The following is a 20,464-nucleotide window of genomic DNA, read 5'->3' on the forward strand; positions in this document are numbered from 1 at the left end:
ATAAAAATTATATTTTATCTGTATTTAAATTGGATTTCGATTTATTTTTTTAAGTAAATTGCGATTAACAGCAAATTATCACTTCTTATATGCTTACATAAGTAATAACATATTTATGTATTTTTTTTCTAGGACAGCATTTTTGGCATGCAGCGTACAAGCTACCTCACGACGGTTCGGAACCGCAGATCTGGCGACTGATGACCTTACCACGGAAGATATGCGGAAACAGATGACCGATAAAGAATGGGACAAGGTATGATTATACAACGTGTAACCGAAATACAAAATACTGTTTGAGTACAAATCCTTATTTCATAAGGAATCACCTTGTAAAAATATGTATTATTTTTCCATACAAACGAATTCAAAACATTCTAAGTGTTTACTTATTACAACCCTATTGAACATAAAAGACCGACGCGCGCATAGTACATACGCGTTTCAGTTTCACATATCTTTGGACCCAGTATGTGCATGCAATAATAGCTGAATGAGGATTCTATATGTACGTACGTACGTATATAAGTACTCAGTAAGCAAGTACAAATTCAATTTCATACTGCCTACTTATAATAACTGAAAATTCAAGTATGTATGTTTGTAGTGACTCTACCACCGGTTCGTAAAGCAGATTCTAACGAGAAGAGCCAGCAAGAAACTCATACAGTTATAATATGATTCGTCCTTTATTCTAACGCATTCCACCTGTTATTTAATCATATATAATATGATCATTAGCTTTAAGCGGTAACAAAATTTGAATAACCTAAAAGGTTTGTTGTAAAATTGAACAGCAACAGAAATAAAATTGGAAAACTGTGAACACTGTATAGTGTGTAGTGTACAGTGTCCACTTCAATTATTATGAGTGACCTAAATCTGGTAAATCTTCCAATACTGTTGCATGATAAAGACAATATTCTAACTGAAGATGAGAATTCTGTATGTTCTTGATTCAATGTGATAATGATGTGATAACTTTCCAGGTGTACGAGATGTCTCGGGACCGGAACCTGTACAACAACTTGATAACGAGCCTGTTCCCCAGCATACACGGCAACAATGAGGTCAAAAGGGGTATACTGCTCATGCTGTTCGGGGGAGTGGCCAAAACCACTATTGAAGGTATAGTTTGCTTAAATGAAATAACCTAGTAACAAAAGCTTTCATTGCTGCCTATAAAAGTCCACTGCAAATCAAGTGGCATAACGGTAGAAGGCCCACCACGTGACAAAAGCTTTCATCGATAGCTTTACATACATGGTGACTAAAAACCTAAACACTTCTCATTCTGAGAGGAGACCCGTACCAAAGTAAATATACAATGTGTAAACGAAAACCGAAATAACACTTCACCGGCTTTAGAAGTACATTATGTAATGTCTCTGAGACTTATCAGCATGGTGTCCAACAACCTAAACACTTCTCATTCTGAGAAGAGACCCGTACTAAAGTAAATATACAATGTGTAACCAAATTACAAAATACTGTTGAAAGGTGCATAAGTATATTTCATAAGGAATCGTCCTGTAAAAATATTAAATATTTATTTTTCGTTACTTGTACTTACTTTACGTTATTAAGTGTTTACTTATGACAACCCTGTTGAAAAGACCGACAAGGGCTTAGTACCTACGCTACGCGAAGCTTAACTAATAAAGTGACAGGAGTCACATGATTTTAATTCTGTATGTGATGTCAGGATGTACATCACAGGCTTTAGAGGTACATTATGTACTGTCTCTGGGACTTATCTGTGAAATCGAAAACTTTTTGAGTTAACCACTGCCATAGTTTGACTGAACGAAATCAGATACAGCCCTAACATCACATGCAAAATTAAAATCATGTCACTTTATTAGGTACGCGTCGCGAAGCGTAGGTACTATGCGCGTGTCAGTCTTTTATCCTCAATAGGGTTGTCATAAATAAAGAATTATGACAACCCTTTTGAAAGTTTTGTTTGTTTTAATCCGCAAGAACCAGATAAATAAATAAATATACTACGACAATACACACATCGCCATTTAGCCCCAAAGTAAGCGTAGCTTGTGTTATGGGTACTAAGATAACTGATGAATATTTTTGGCATAGATTTAGTTTTTTTTATATTAACGGTAGGCCAGCGCTTGACGACAATCATGCCCGTTAGAAAGCATTGATTTTATTTATTTATACTCTATTTGCACACAAATAAAAATACAGAAGAAGAATAAAAGAAAACACAGACAGAAGAAGTATACAAAATTCACTTTGTAGCGACATTGATGAGGTCTAGGATAGAGCATGCTTGCCTAGAAGAAGCCTATTCACTCTAGCCTTGAAGGTACTCAAGTTATACGTGGCAGGAAACACAGTTGCCGGGAGGCCGTTCCACATCCTAGCGGTACGTATCAGAAACGTGGATAAAAATACGTTTCGTACGTGTTAATGGAATATCAACAACATAACGATGCCACCGCTTCCGGCGTCTCGCTATCGTAGAACGGGGACGGAGGAACAAGATTGTAAAGTTCCTGAGAGCATACTCACCGAAAGCGGCGTTCACAGGGTTTGCAAAAATAAGGAAGATGGCATAAAATTCTTGAAATTAATGAAAAATCTTTCCCCTGTATGAGATTATACAAAAATTTTAGGGTATGCATTGCTCTTGTGCATGTATGAAGTGCACGCCACTGCTCACTGAAGTAAGTTCATCCCAGGAAAATAAACGGTTCGCGCGGAATTATTAATAAACGTGCACGAAGAACGCTGGCGACTGCTAGTTAAACAATAATTAATGAATGTTTTGTCTATGGTCTCGTCAGGAACAACTCTACGCGGTGACATAAACGTATGCATAGTTGGCGACCCGAGTACAGCCAAATCTCAACTGCTGAAGCAAGTCAGTGAGATCACCCCCCGGGCGGTCTACACAAGCGGCAAAGCGTCCTCGGCTGCGGGTCTCACTGCCGCTGTTGTCAAGGTAACATTCAATTTCAACTTAGTTTCTTGATTTCTAAATGGTTTCAGCGATGAAGATTTCGATTTCTATGTGTTTTAAACTATTTTTGGTTAGAATAAAACGTGACGCAGTGGGCAGCGCCCCTGCTTACTGAGTCCGAGGCTGTGGGTTTGATACCCACAACTGGAAATGAACATGATTTTTCATTTCCAGTTGTGGGTTCAGTGTCTGGGTGTTTATATTTATATTATAACCCTGTGGCGCAGTTTGCAGCGAACCTGCTTTCTGAGTCTGGGTCTGAGTGAGTAATTGCTATTTATTTGTGTATATTATTCATAAAATATTCATCAGTCATCTTAGTACCCATGACACAGACTGCGCTTACTTTGGGGCTAGGTGGCGATGTGTCTATTGTCGTAGCAATGGCGTGCACTTCATACATGCACAAAAGCTCTGCCTACCCTAAAACTTATAACTTCTTTATGCACACCCTGGTCAAAAACCCTGTGCACGCCACTGTGTCGTAGTATATTTATTTATTTATTTATACTGAAAGGAGACCCGTGACATAGGGGGCTAGTAAATCTATTTTTTTTTTGTTGATAATGATAACGATGCTAATGATTTCTATAATTTTTATTAGTGTTTTTACCTACACTTGGCACAGTCGCTATAAGACAGATGTGAAACGCATATACTAATTTCGGCATCGACGGTAGGAGAGCCGTAGCTTAATTGGTGAAAGCGCTCAGCCGCGATTGCCCGAGAGTCGCAGGTTCAAATCCTGTCGGTTCCGAAAATTTTTATATGCATTTTAAATTTATATTCTAGATTCTGATGATATTATAATGCGTTATTTGTACACAGGACGAAGAGTCATTTGACTTTGTGATCGAGGCGGGGGCTTTGATGTTGGCGGATAACGGAGTGTGCTGCATCGACGAGTTCGACAAGATGGACCCCGGAGACCAGGTCGCCATCCACGAGGCTATGGAGCAGCAGACCATTTCACTGGCCAAGGTAACTGTCGCCACCACACCGCCTGAATCTATCTATCTTGTTATGAGGCCCGCTTCAGCGGATGCATCGACCCTCCAGGATCTTTTGTGCTCGCCCCGTCCTTGAATCCCCTCACCCTAAATAGCTTCAAATATCCACTCTAAGAGTTTGATTGAGGCTTTACAAAGCCTGATAAATGTTCATAAATGTTATTTGACCCTGCTTTCCGAGTCCAAGTGCCCGTGGGTTCGATTCCCACAACTGGAATGTTTGTGTGATGAACATGGATGTTTTTCTTTGTCTGGGTGTTTATCTGTATATTATTAAATGTAATTTGACAGCCGGTTGGCGCAGTACGCAGCGACCCTACTCTCCGAGTCCAAGGCCGTGGGTTCGATACCCACAGCTAGAAAATGTTTGTGTGATGGACATGAATGTTTTTCAGTGTCTATTTCATATGTATGTTATACGTATTTATTTTATTTGTTTATTTTAAACAACTTTATTGCGTAATATTGAAACACACACACAGAAACACTTACTTAAACATAATACTGTGCTAAAAGCTCACTTTTAGTGATAAAGCCTATCACTAAAAGTGATCTCTTCCAGACTACTAATGGAATAAGGCAATGATTCACGGGTAATGAATAATATACACAAATAATTAGCAATCTATCGATCTATGTATATAAAAATCAATGCCACTTCCAGTTGTAATTTTATAACTCAAGAACGGGCTCACCTATCCAAACCAAATGTTTAGGCTTTGTTCGGACTATTAAATAAATGGTTTATGTGAAGTTTGGACAAAATCGGTTGAGCGGTTCTTCATTTAACACATTTTTTGTAACTAATATATTCAATAAATGGCGGATCATTTTGTTAATGGGGGCAAATTGACAAATTTAAATTTCAGATGGGGATTGTGCTGTCAAATTGGAACTTTTTTCAGTGTTGACAGAATCAGCATGTTGTTATGTCATTCATGCACTCATTTAATTTTGGACATGCTTCGATTAAAGCAATTTTTTTTTAATATGATTTCTGTATTGATGATGATGTTGATGTGTTTTTACACATTTTCAAAATTATGCATCGGTAGGTCTAGAATTACCTTAAGAATCATGTTGTAAAAGCGTATACTCAACCCCACAAAGAAGTTCTGCGCCTTTCGCAGACGATATGCAGATATCACTTATTTATGTCCATTTTCAAGCTTTACGTACATAACTTACTTAAATCCATTATTTAATTATTTACTTACTTACATTATTTACTTAAATAATGTATTAAGGTAAATAATGTAATATAGTTAATAGTTATTTATTAACTTAAGTATTACCTTACTACATTATATACTTATTTACATTATTTAATTAAATACATTACTTACTTATGTACATTATATACTTCGATACATTATATTCTTAAGTACATTATTTACTTAAATACATTATATACTTAAGTACATTATTTAATTAATAATGTTTTTAATTAAATAATGTACTTACATAAGTAAATAATGTACTTAAGTATATAATTTACTTAGGTATATAATGTACATAAGTAAATAATGTACTCAAGTAAATAATGTACTTAAGTAAATAATGTACATAAGTATATAATGTATTTAAGTATATAATGAACTTAAGTATAAAATGTTTTTAAGTATATAATGTACTTAAGTATATTTATTTATTTATTTTTTTTTTTTTTATTTATTAATGACATCCAACAGTAGATACATTAAACCATGCTTTTTTTTTTTTTGGAATGAGTCACATAGTAAATGTTCAACTATTTACAGGTTATCACAGCATGCATTAAAATGTAAAAAAGTCATTCTTATAAATTATTTACAATTAATTATTAGTCAAATAATATAAACCTTCAAAAGTAAAAAAGTATAAATATTTAAAGCTAAATTACAATAAAAAAATTAACTTAATCAATTATTAGGAGACAAAACAAAAATGAATTAAATTAAATGAATGAAATTAAATATATAATGTACTTAAGTAAATAATGTACTTAAGTATATAATGTAAGTAAGTATATAATGTATTTAAGTATATAATGTACTTAAGTAAATAATGTACTAAAGTAAATGATATACTTAAGTATATAATGTACTTAAGTATATAATTTACTTAGGTATATAATGTACATAAGTAAATAATGTACTCAAGTAAATAATGTACTTAAGTAAATAATGTACATAAGTATATAATGTATTTAAGTATATAATGAACTTAAGTATAAAATGTTTTTAAGTATATAATGTACTTAAGTATATTTATTTATTTATTTTTTTTTTTTTTTATTTATTAATGACATCCAACAGTAGATACATTAAACCATGCTTTTTTTTTTTTTGGAATGAGTCACATAGTAAATGTTCAACTATTTACAGGTTATCACAGCATGCATTAAAATGTAAAAAAGTCATTCTTATAAATTATTTACAATTAATTATTAGTCAAATAATATAAACCTTCAAAAGTAAAAAAGTATAAATATTTAAAGCTAAATTACAATAAAAAAATTAACTTAATCAATTATTAGGAGACAAAACAAAAATGAATTAAATTAAATGAATGAAATTAAATATATAATGTACTTAAGTAAATAATGTACTTAAGTATATAATGTAAGTAAGTATATAATGTATTTAAGTATATAATGTACTTAAGTAAATAATGTACTAAAGTAAATGATATACTTAAGTATATAATGTACTTAAGTATATAATTTACTTAGGTATATAATGTACATAAGTAAATAATGTACTCAAGTAAAAAATGTACTTAAGTAAATAATGTACTTAAGTATATAATGTTCTTACTTATATAATGTTAGTTAGTATATAATGTAAATAAATAAATAATGTACTTAAGTAAATAATGTACATAAGTAAATAATGTACTTAAGTATATAATTTACATAAGTATATAATGTACTTAATTATATAATGTACTTAATTATATAATGTACGTTAGTATATAATGTACTTAAGTATATAAAGTATTTAAGTATATAATGTACTTAAGTAAATAATGTACTTAAGTATATAATGTACATAAGTAAATAATGTACTTAAGTAAATGATATACTTAAGTAAATAATGTACTTAAGTATATAAGTGTACTTAAGTAAATAATGTACTTAAGTATATAATTTACTTAGGTATATAATGTACATAAGTAAATAATGTACTTAAGTAAATAATGTACATAGGTATATAATGTATTTAAGTATATAATGAACTTAAGTATATAATGTATTTAAGTATATAATGTACTTAAGTAAATAATGTACTTAAGTATATAATGTACTTAAGTAAATAATGTACTTAAGTATATAAGTGTACCTTAGTAAATAATGTACTTAAGTATATAATTTACTTAGGTATATAATGTACATAAGTAAATAATGTACTCAAGTAAATAATGTACTTAAGTAAATAATGTACATAAGTATATAATGTATTTAAGTATATAATGTACTTAAGTATATAATGTACTTAAGTATATAATGTAAATAAGTAAATAATGTACATAAGTATATAATGTATTTAAGTATATAATGTACTTAAGTATATAATGTAAGTAAGTATATAATGTATTGTAAGTATATAATGTACTTAAGTAAATAATGTACTTAAGTAAATGATATACTTAAGTATATAATGTACATAAGTAAATAAATAATGTTAGTTCTTACTTATATAATGTTAGTTAGTATATAATGTAAATAAATAAATAATGTACTTAAGTAAATAATGTACATAAGTAAATAATGTACTTAAGTATATAATTTACATAAGTATATAATGTACTTAATTATATAATGTACTTAATTATATAATGTACGTTAGTATATAATGTACTTAAGTATATAAAGTATTTAAGTATATAATGTACTTAAGTAAATAATGTACTTAAGTATATAATGTACATAAGTAAATAATGTACTTAAGTAAATGATATACTTAAGTAAATAATGTACTTAAGTATATAAGTGTACTTAAGTAAATAATGTACTTAAGTATATAATTTACTTAGGTATATAATGTACATAAGTAAATAATGTACTTAAGTAAATAATGTACATAGGAATATAATGTATTTAAGTATATAATGAACTTAAGTATATAATGTATTTAAGTATATAATGTACTTAAGTAAATAATGTACTTAAGTATATAATGTACTTAAGTAAATAATGTACTTAAGTATATAATGTAAGTAAGTATATAATGTATTGTAAGTATATAAATGATATACTTAAGTATATAATGTACATAAGTAAATAATGTACTCAAGTAAATAATGTACTTAAGTATATAATGTTAGTAAGTATATAATGGACATAAGTATATAATGTACTTAATTATTAAATGTACGTTAGTATATAATGTACTTAAGTATATACAGTATTTAAGTATATAATGTACTTAAGTAAATGATATACTTAAGTATATAATGTACTTAAGTATATAATTTACTTAGGTATATAATGTACATAAGTAAATAATGTACTCAAGTAAATAATGTACTTTAGTAAATAATGTACTTAAGTATATAATGTTCTTACTTATATAATGTTAGTAAGTATATAATGTAAATAAATAAATAATGTACTTAAGTAAATAATGTACATAAGTAAATAATGTACTTAAGTAATCAATGTATTTAATTAAATAATGTACTTAAGTATATAAGTGTACCTAAGTAAATAATGTACTTAAGTATATAATTTACTTAGGTATATAATGTACATAAGTAAATAATGTACTCAAGTAAATAATGTACTTAAGTAAATAATGTACATAAGTATATAATGTATTTAAGTATATAATGTACTTAAGTATATAATGTACTAAAGTATATAATGTATTTAAGTATATAATGTACTAAAGTATATAATGTATTTAAGTATATAATGTACTTAAGTATATAATGTACTTAAGTATATAATGTAAATAAGTAAATAATGTACATAAGTATATAATGTATTCAAGTATATAATGTACTTAAGTATATAATGTAAGTAAGTATATAATGTATTGTAAGTATATAATGTACTTAAGTAAATAATGTACTTAAGTAAATGATATACTTAAGTATATAATGTACATAAGTAAATAATGTACTCAAGTAAATAATGTACTTAAGTATATAATGTTCTTACTTATATAATGTTAGTAAGTATATAATGTAAATAAATAAATAATGTACATAAGTAAATAATGTACTTATGTATATAATGTACATAAGTATATAATGTACTTAATTATATAATGTACTTAAGTATATAAAGTATTTAAGTATATAATGTACTTAAGTAAATGATATACTTAAGTAAATAATGTATTTAATTAAATAATGTACTTAAGTATATAAGTGTACTTAAGTAAATAATGTACTTAAGTATATAATTTACTTAGGTATATAATGTACATAAGTAAATAATGTACTCAAGTAAATAATGTACTTAAGTAAATAATGTTCATAAGTATATAATGTATTTAAGTATATAATGTACTTAAGTATATAATGTGCTAAAGTATTTAATGTATTTAAGTATATAATGTACTTAAGTATATAATGTATTGAAGTATATAATGTACTTAAGTATATATAATGTAAATAAGTAAATAATGTACATAAGTATATAATGTATTTAAGTATATAATGTACTTAAGTATATAATGTACTTAAGTATATAATGTACTTAAGTATATAATGTATTAAAGTATATAATGTACTCAAGTATTTAATGTGTTTAAGTAAATAATGTACTTAAGTATATAATGTACATAAGTATATAATGTACTTAATTATATAATGTACTTAAGTATATAAAGTATTTAAGTATATAATGTACTTAAGTAAATGATATACTTAAGTAAATAATGTATTTAATTAAATAATGTACTTAAGTATATAAGTGTACTTAAGTAAATAATGTACTTAAGTATATAATTTACTTAGGTATATAATGTACATAAGTAAATAATGTACTCAAGTAAATAATGTAAATAAGTAAATAATGTACATAAGTAAATAATGTACTTAAGTAAATAATGTACTTAAGTATATAAGGTACATAAGTATATAAGGTACATAAGTATATAATGTACCTAAGTATATAATGTACGTAAGTATATAATGTACTTAAGTATATAATGTAAATAAGTAAATAATGTACTGAAGTAAATGATATACTAAAGTAAATAACGTACTTAAGTATATAAGTGTACTTAAGTAAATAATGTACTTAAGTATAAAATTTACTTAGGTATATAATGTACTTAAGTAAATAATGTACTAAAGTAAATGATATACTTAAGTATATAATGTACTTAAGTATATAATTTACTTAGGTATATAATGTACATAAGTAAATAATGTACTCAAGTAAATAATGTACTTAAGTAAATAATGTACTTAAGTATATAATGTTCTTACTTATATAATGTTAGTAAGTATATAATGTAAATAAATAAATAATGTACTTAAGTAAATAATGTACATAAGTAAATAATGTACTTAAGTAAATAATGTATTTAATTAAATAATGTACTTAAGTATATAAGTGTACTTAAGTAAATAATTTACTTAAGTATATAATTTACTTAGGTATATAATGTACATAAGTAAATAATGTACTCAAGTAAATAATGTACTTAAGTAAATAATGTACATAAGTATATAATGTATTTAAGTATATAATGTACTTAAGTATATAATGTACTAAAGTATATAATGTATTTAAGTATATAATGTACTAAAGTATATAATGTAAAGATATAAATAATGTACATAAGTATATAATGTATTTAAGTATATAATGTACTTAAGTATATAATGTACTTAGGTATATAATGTATTTAAGTATATAATGTACTAAAGTATTTAATGTATTTAAGTATATAATGTACTTAATTATATAATGTACTTAAGTAAATAATGTACTTAAGTATATAATGTAAGTAAGTATATAATGTATTGTAAGTATATAATGTACTTAAGTAAATGATATACTTAAGTTTATAATGTACATAAGTAAATAATGTACTCAAGTAAATAATGAACTTAAGTATATAATGTTCTTACATATATAATGTTAGTAAGTATATAATGTACATAAGTATATAATGTACTTAAGTATATACAGTATTTAAGTAAATAATGTATTTAATTAAATAATGTACTTAAGTATATAAGTGTACTTAAGTATATAATTTACTTAGGTATAAAATGTACATAAGTAAATAATGCACTCAAGTAAATAATGTACATAAGTATATAATGCATTTAAGTATATAATGTATTTAAGTAAATAATGTACTTAAGTAAATAATGTACTTAAGTATATAATGTATTTAAGTATATAATGTACTTAAGTATATAATGTAAATAAGTAAATAATGTACTTAAGTATATAATGTAAATAAGTATATAATGTATTTAAGTATATAATGTACTTAAGTATATAATGTAAGTATATAATGTACTTAAGTAAATAATGTACTTAAGTAAATGATATACTTAAGTATATAATGTACATAAGTAAATAATGTACTCAAGTAAATAATGTACTTAAGTATATAATGTTCTTACTTATATAATGTTAGTAAGTATATAATGTAAATAAATAAATAATGTACATAAGTAAATAATGTACTTAAGTATATAATGTACATAAGTATATAATGTACTTAATTATATAATGTACTTAAGTATATAAAGTATTTAAGTATATAATGTACTTAAGTAAATGATATACTTAAGTAAATAATGTATTTAATTAAATAATGTACTTAAGTATATAAGTGTACTTAAGTAAATGATATACTTAAGTAAATAATGTATTTAATTAAATAATGTACTTAAGTATATAAGTGTACTTAAGTAAATAATGTACTTAAGTATATAATTTACTTAGGTATATAATGTACATAAGTAAATAATGTACTCAAGTAAATAATGTACTTAAGTAAATAATGTTCATAAGTATATAATGTATTTAAGTATATAATGTACTTAAGTATATAATGTGCTAAAGTATTTAATGTATTTTAGTATATAATGTACTTAAGTATATAATGTATTTAAGTATATAATGTACTTAAGTATATATAATGTAAATAAGTAAATAATGTACATAAGTATATAATGTATTTAAGTATATAATGTACTTAAGTATATAATGTACTTAAGTATATAATGTATTAAAGTATATAATGTACTAAAGTATTTAATGTGTTTAAGTATATAATGTACTTAAGTATATAATGTAAATAAGTAAATAATGTACATAAGTAAATAATGTACTTAAGTAAATAATGTACTTAAGTATATAAGGTACATAAGTATATAAGGTACATAAGTATATAATGTACCTAAGTATATAATGTACGTAAGTATATAATGTACTTAAGTATATAATGTAAATAGGTAAATAATGTACTGAAGTAAATGATATACTAAAGTAAATAACGTACTTAAGTATATAAGTGTACTTAAGTAAATAATGTACTTAAGTATAAAATTTACTTAGGTATATAATGTACATAAGTATATAATGTACTTAAGTAAATAATGTACTTAAGTATATAATGTACATAAGTAAATAATGTACTTAAGTAAATGATATACTTAAGTAAATAATGTACTTAAGTATATAAGTGTACTTAAGTAAATAATGTACTTAAGTATATAATTTACTTAGGTATATAATGTACATAAGTAAATAATGTACTTAAGTAAATAATGTACATAGGAATATAATGTATTTAAGTATATAATGAACTTAAGTATATAATGTATTTAAGTATATAATGTACTTAAGTAAATAATGTACTTAAGTATATAATGTACTTAAGTAAATAATGTACTTAAGTATATAATGTAAGTAAGTATATAATGTATTGTAAGTATATAAATGATATACTTAAGTATATAATGTACATAAGTAAATAATGTACTCAAGTAAATAATGTACTTAAGTATATAATGTATTTAAGTATATAATGTACTTAAGTATATAATGTGCTAAAGTATTTAATGTATTTAAGTATATAATGTACTTAAGTATATAATGTATTGAAGTATATAATGTACTTAAGTATATATAATGTAAATAAGTAAATAATGTACATAAGTATATAATGTATTTAAGTATATAATGTACTTAAGTATATAATGTACTTAAGTATATAATGTACTTAAGTATATAATGTATTAAAGTATATAATGTACTCAAGTATTTAATGTGTTTAAGTAAATAATGTACTTAAGTATATAATGTACATAAGTATATAATGTACTTAATTATATAATGTACTTAAGTATATAAAGTATTTAAGTATATAATGTACTTAAGTAAATGATATACTTAAGTAAATAATGTATTTAATTAAATAATGTACTTAAGTATATAAGTGTACTTAAGTAAATAATGTACTTAAGTATATAATTTACTTAGGTATATAATGTACATAAGTAAATAATGTACTCAAGTAAATAATGTAAATAAGTAAATAATATACATAAGTAAATAATGTACTTAAGTAAATAATGTACTTAAGTATATAAGGTACATAAGTATATAAGGTACATAAGTATATAATGTACCTAAGTATATAATGTACGTAAGTATATAATGTACTTAAGTATATAATGTAAATAAGTAAATAATGTACTGAAGTAAATGATATACTAAAGTAAATAACGTACTTAAGTATATAAGTGTACTTAAGTAAATAATGTACTTAAGTATAAAATTTACTTAGGTATATAATGTACTTAAGTAAATAATGTACTAAAGTAAATGATATACTTAAGTATATAATGTACTTAAGTATATAATTTACTTAGGTATATAATGTACATAAGTAAATAATGTACTCAAGTAAATAATGTACTTAAGTAAATAATGTACTTAAGTATATAATGTTCTTACTTATATAATGTTAGTAAGTATATAATGTAAATAAATAAATAATGTACTTAAGTAAATAATGTACATAAGTAAATAATGTACTTAAGTAAATAATGTATTTAATTAAATAATGTACTTAAGTATATAAGTGTACTTAAGTAAATAATTTACTTAAGTATATAATTTACTTAGGTATATAATGTACATAAGTAAATAATGTACTCAAGTAAATAATGTACTTAAGTAAATAATGTACATAAGTATATAATGTATTTAAGTATATAATGTACTTAAGTATATAATGTACTAAAGTATATAATGTATTTAAGTATATAATGTACTAAAGTATATAATGTAAAGATATAAATAATGTACATAAGTATATAATGTATTTAAGTATATAATGTACTTAAGTATATAATGTACTTAGGTATATAATGTATTTAAGTATATAATGTACTAAAGTATTTAATGTATTTAAGTATATAATGTACTTAATTATATAATGTACTTAAGTAAATAATGTACTTAAGTATATAATGTAAGTAAGTATATAATGTATTGTAAGTATATAATGTACTTAAGTAAATGATATACTTAAGTTTATAATGTACATAAGTAAATAATGTACTCAAGTAAATAATGAACTTAAGTATATAATGTTCTTACATATATAATGTTAGTAAGTATATAATGTACATAAGTATATAATGTACTTAAGTATATACAGTATTTAAGTAAATAATGTATTTAATTAAATAATGTACTTAAGTATATAAGTGTACTTAAGTATATAATTTACTTAGGTATAAAATGTACATAAGTAAATAATGCACTCAAGTAAATAATGTACATAAGTATATAATGCATTTAAGTATATAATGTATTTAAGTAAATAATGTACTTAAGTAAATAATGTACTTAAGTATATAATGTATTTAAGTATATAATGTACTTAAGTATATAATGTAAATAAGTAAATAATGTACTTAAGTATATAATGTAAATAAGTATATAATGTATTTAAGTATATAATGTATTTAAGTATATAATGTAAGTATATAATGTACTTAAGTAAATAATGTACTTAAGTAAATGATATACTTAAGTATATAATGTACATAAGTAAATAATGTACTCAAGTAAATAATGTACTTAAGTATATAATGTTCTTACTTATATAATGTTAGTAAGTATATAATGTAAATAAATAAATAATGTACATAAGTAAATAATGTACTTAAGTATATAATGTACATAAGTATATAATGTACTTAATTATATAATGTACTTAAGTATATAAAGTATTTAAGTATATAATGTACTTAAGTAAATGATATACTTAAGTAAATAATGTATTTAATTAAATAATGTACTTAAGTATATAAGTGTACTTAACACGTTCAACGCCGTGTCGGACAATACTGGGCGACACTCGACTTTCTCCGCTAGCCATACAAAAAAGTTGTCATATGTCAAAAAATCCTTTTTTGTTTTATTAGTGCATATGAATAGTGAAACGTTTTAAACTATTACAGTATTAAGGAGACTGATTAAAACAGTTTAATAACGACAATAGCTCATGTCGCCCATCATTGTCCCCGATGGCCCCCTGCGGATGGTCATCTGCATTTCATACGGAGCGCGCCGCGCGGGTCACGTTGTCGCCCATTCTACCTACGCTGCGCCGCCGCGCCGCTTGCTGGCCGAGAAGTACTCCGCCCGCACTACCCTTCCGTCCCGCTCCCACCACTCAGCCGTACGCGCAATTCGCTATCCTCCCGCTCCCCTTTAGTGCTTCGCAAGCATTTCGCAGGACGATACGTTACCCGCTCTAGGTTAGAGCTGTGTTTTTCCCGCCAACCCGTAATACCTACGCATCAAAGAAATTCGCTAATTACTTGCATTATAATGGCTGACTTTGACGATGATGGTTTTGAAATCACAGAGGACATTTTGACACAACTTAATGATATCGAAATATCATTGCTAAACAATAGTTTTCAACTGAGTTCAGAGGATGAAGATGACTATCAAATATTACCCACAAAAAAAAAGAGGCGTCGTATAATTCAATCGGATAGTGAGATCAGCGAAAATGAGGCAGTTGGTCCAGATACTTCAGGAAGTACACCATCAACGAATGTTTGGACTGAACCAAAAGGTAACCAACGCAAGATTATTCCTTTCACCGAAATTTCGGGTGCTCCGTTGCACGTCAAATTATCAATGTCTAATAAGTCACCCGTAGATTTTTATTCGCTGTTTCTAACCGACGATATACTTCAACAAATAGTGAATCACACTAACTGCTATGCTATTGCTAAAATAACGAATATGCCTGAAGCTACTCCCAGTGCACGTATTAGAAAGTGGCATCCTACCAACTTGACAGAGATGAAGCAATTTTTTGGCTTGATTTTATTTATGGGTTTGGTGAAGCTTGTCAAATTGGCGGATTATTGGTCAAAAGACAAAATAACCGGGCACCCGTTTTCGAGAACTGTGATGTCTCGCAACCGTTTTGAATTGCTTTTGCAAATGCTTCATTTTTCTGACAATGACGACCATAACAAAGAAGATCGATTGCATCGAGTTCGCCAGCTAATCGAAAATCTAAACTCTAATTTTAAAAAAAATTATACACCTACTGAAGACATCTGTATCGATGAAAGCATGGTGCCATTCCGTGGAAGGATAATATTTCGTCAATATAATAAACAAAAGCGTCATAAGTATGGCATAAAGGAGTTTAAACTATGCACAATTCCGGGGTATACCTATAAAGTAAGCATTTACGCAGGTAAAAATGACGAGACTAATAATACACCGACAAATGTTGTTATGTCTTTGTGCGGAGATTTGTTGAATAAAGGACATACTCTTTATACGGACAACTGGTATACAAGCGTAGATTTGGCACGACAGCTAATAGACCAAGAAACGCACCTGGTAGGCACCATTCGCAAAAATAGAAGAAAGTTGCCTAAAGATGTTGTTACAGCTAAACTCAGAAAAGGCGAGTTTGCTGCAGCCGAGAGCTTTGATGGCATAACCATGATGAAATGGAAGGACAAGCGTGACGTATATGTGCTATCCACGAAGCATTCAATACAATTTCACGATGTTAATAAACGTGACAAAATTGTTTCAAAACCAAAAATTGTTGTGGACTATAATAAAGTAAAAGGGGCAGTTGATTTGGCTGATCAATTGGCTGCTTATTCAACACCTTTGAGAAAATCTCTTAAGTGGCACAAGAAGCTTGCCATTAATTTATTGCTCAATACTTCATTGGTCAACGCCTATATTTTGTATCAAAAAGTTACAAATAAAAAGATCCCTATAAGTAACTTTAGAAAAAGTATTGTGGAATCTTTTTGTATGCAAACAAATATAAAAGAAATTCAGGATGAAAGACCTAAGAGGTTGAAACACAAACTGGTGAAGAAAGAAGGGAAGAGTTCAATTGTTAGGAGATCATGCTCTCAGTGTTATAAGAACATTGTACAGAGTCAAGGAAGAAAACAGGCTAAAAACAAAGTAAAAAAAGTTCAAACGTTTTGTGACGATTGTCCAAACAAACCATTTTTGTGTTTGGATTGCTTTAATAAAGCCCATCGTTTCGCTTAAAATATTGAAAGCAATTCATTTTTTTTTACTTTTTAATAATGTATCTCTACTATAAATTTTAGTAATATTTTATGAATGTGATTTAAAACAAGAATGGTCTCAGAACGATCTCATATTTTTTAGTTAGTTAATAGTCTTAAGATATTTTATATAATTTTAAATAAAAGCTCAATTTAATTGGTTATTCCTGTATTACGTAATTTACCAACCCTATAGGTATTCCATTTCAATAATTTATTAATCATAATACATCCAGTAAACAATTTGTTGGACTACACTAGAGTTGGAAAAAAATCTATGTAGAAAGTGGCAAAAATTTTCAATAAGAAATTAAAATCTTTGAGTGCTGCGATATCCACATTGTTCTGTGGAGCCGCGCGGGTCATGCTATATACAAAACATCATAAAACTAATGCCCGGCGGCTCAAAGGAGAAGTTTGAAAATAGCTCTGACCGTCGGACAGCATTGTCCCCCACGGCCCGAACGAGACATACAAGTGCCGGTCAACATTGTCTGACATGGCCTGTTTAGAAAGATTTGCATTTATTACTTGGCGTTTAACGTGTTAAGTAAATAATGTACTTAAGTATATAATTTACTTAGGTATATAATGTACATAAGTAAATAATGTACTCAAGTAAATAATGTACTTAAGTAAATAATGTTCATAAGTATATAATGTATTTAAGTATATAATGTACTTAAGTATATAATGTGCTAAAGTATTTAATGTATTTTAGTATATAATGTACTTAAGTATATAATGTATTTAAGTATATAATGTACTTAAGTATATATAATGTAAATAAGTAAATAATGTACATAAGTATATAATGTATTTAAGTATATAATGTACTTAAGTATATAATGTACTTAAGTATATAATGTATTAAAGTATATAATGTACTAAAGTATTTAATGTGTTTAAGTATATAATGTACTTAAGTATATAATGTAAATAAGTAAATAATGTACATAAGTAAATAATGTACTTAAGTAAATAATGTACTTAAGTATATAAGGTACATAAGTATATAAGGTACATAAGTATATAATGTACCTAAGTATATAATGTACGTAAGTATATAATGTACTTAAGTATATAATGTAAATAAGTAAATAATGTACTGAAGTAAATGATATACTAAAGTAAATAACGTACTTAAGTATATAAGTGTACTTAAGTAAATAATGTACTTAAGTATAAAATTTACTTAGGTATATAATGTACATAAGTATATAATGTACTTAAGTAAATAATGTACTTAAGTATATAATGTACATAAGTAAATAATGTACTTAAGTAAATGATATACTTAAGTAAATAATGTACTTAAGTATATAAGTGTACTTAAGTAAATAATGTACTTAAGTATATAATTTACTTAGGTATATAATGTACATAAGTAAATAATGTACTTAAGTAAATAATGTACATAGGAATATAATGTATTTAAGTATATAATGAACTTAAGTATATAATGTATTTAAGTATATAATGTACTTAAGTAAATAATGTACTTAAGTATATAATGTACTTAAGTAAATAATGTACTTAAGTATATAATGTAAGTAAGTATATAATGTATTGTAAGTATATAAATGATATACTTAAGTATATAATGTACATAAGTAAATAATGTACTCAAGTAAATAATGTACTTAAGTATATAATGTTAGTAAGTATATAATGGACATAAGTATATAATGTACTTAATTATTAAATGTACGTTAGTATATAATGTACTTAAGTATATACAGTATTTAAGTATATAATGTACTTAAGTAAATGATATACTTAAGTATATAATGTACTTAAGTATATAATTTACTTAGGTATATAATGTACATAAGTAAATAATGTACTCAAGTAAATAATGTACTTTAGTAAATAATGTACTTAAGTATATAATGTTCTTACTTATATAATGTTAGTAAGTATATAATGTAAATAAATAAATAATGTACTTAAGTAAATAATGTACATAAGTAAATAATGTACTTAAGTAAATAATGTATTTAATTAAATAATGTACTTAAGTATATAAGTGTACCTAAGTAAATAATGTACTTAAGTATATAATTTACTTAGGTATATAATGTACATAAGTAAATAATGTACTCAAGTAAATAATGTACTTAAGTAAATAATGTACATAAGTATATAATGTATTTAAGTATATAATGTACTTAAGTATATAATGTACTAAAGTATATAATGTATTTAAGTATATAATGTACTAAAGTATATAATGTATTTAAGTATATAATGTACTTAAGTATATAATGTACTTAAGTATATAATGTAAATAAGTAAATAATGTACATAAGTATATAATGTATTCAAGTATATAATGTACTTAAGTATATAATGTAAGTAAGTATATAATGTATTGTAAGTATATAATGTACTTAAGTAAATAATGTACTTAAGTAAATGATATACTTAAGTATATAATGTACATAAGTAAATAATGTACTCAAGTAAATAATGTACTTAAGTATATAATGTTCTTACTTATATAATGTTAGTAAGTATATAATGTAAATAAATAAATAATGTACATAAGTAAATAATGTACTTAAGTATATAATGTACATAAGTATATAATGTACTTAATTATATAATGTACTTAAGTATATAAAGTATTTAAGTATATAATGTACTTAAGTAAATGATATACTTAAGTAAATAATGTATTTAATTAAATAATGTACTTAAGTATATAAGTGTACTTAAGTAAATAATGTACTTAAGTATATAATTTACTTAGGTATATAATGTACATAAGTAAATAATGTACTCAAGTAAATAATGTACTTAAGTAAATAATGTTCATAAGTATATAATGTATTTAAGTATATAATGTACTTAAGTATATAATGTGCTAAAGTATTTAATGTATTTAAGTATATAATGTACTTAAGTA

General features: G+C 25.3%; 1 protein-coding gene across 1 annotated transcript in view; it reads left to right on the forward strand.

Moving 5' to 3' along the window:
- Window positions 1-20,464, forward strand: part of LOC120634171 (DNA replication licensing factor Mcm6) — a 61,304-nt gene that overhangs the window by 7,701 nt on the left and 33,139 nt on the right. Inside the window, exons 6-9 of the mRNA XM_039904598.1 lie at window positions 133-256; window positions 990-1,128; window positions 2,811-2,968; window positions 3,815-3,967. Coding sequence (XP_039760532.1) covers window positions 133-256; window positions 990-1,128; window positions 2,811-2,968; window positions 3,815-3,967 — 574 coding nt within the window. The remainder of the gene's footprint in view (window positions 1-132; window positions 257-989; window positions 1,129-2,810; window positions 2,969-3,814; window positions 3,968-20,464) is intronic.

The sequence above is a fragment of the Pararge aegeria genome, chromosome 23, assembly GCF_905163445.1.
Source record: "Pararge aegeria chromosome 23, ilParAegt1.1, whole genome shotgun sequence".
Lineage (NCBI taxonomy): Eukaryota > Metazoa > Arthropoda > Insecta > Lepidoptera > Nymphalidae > Pararge > Pararge aegeria.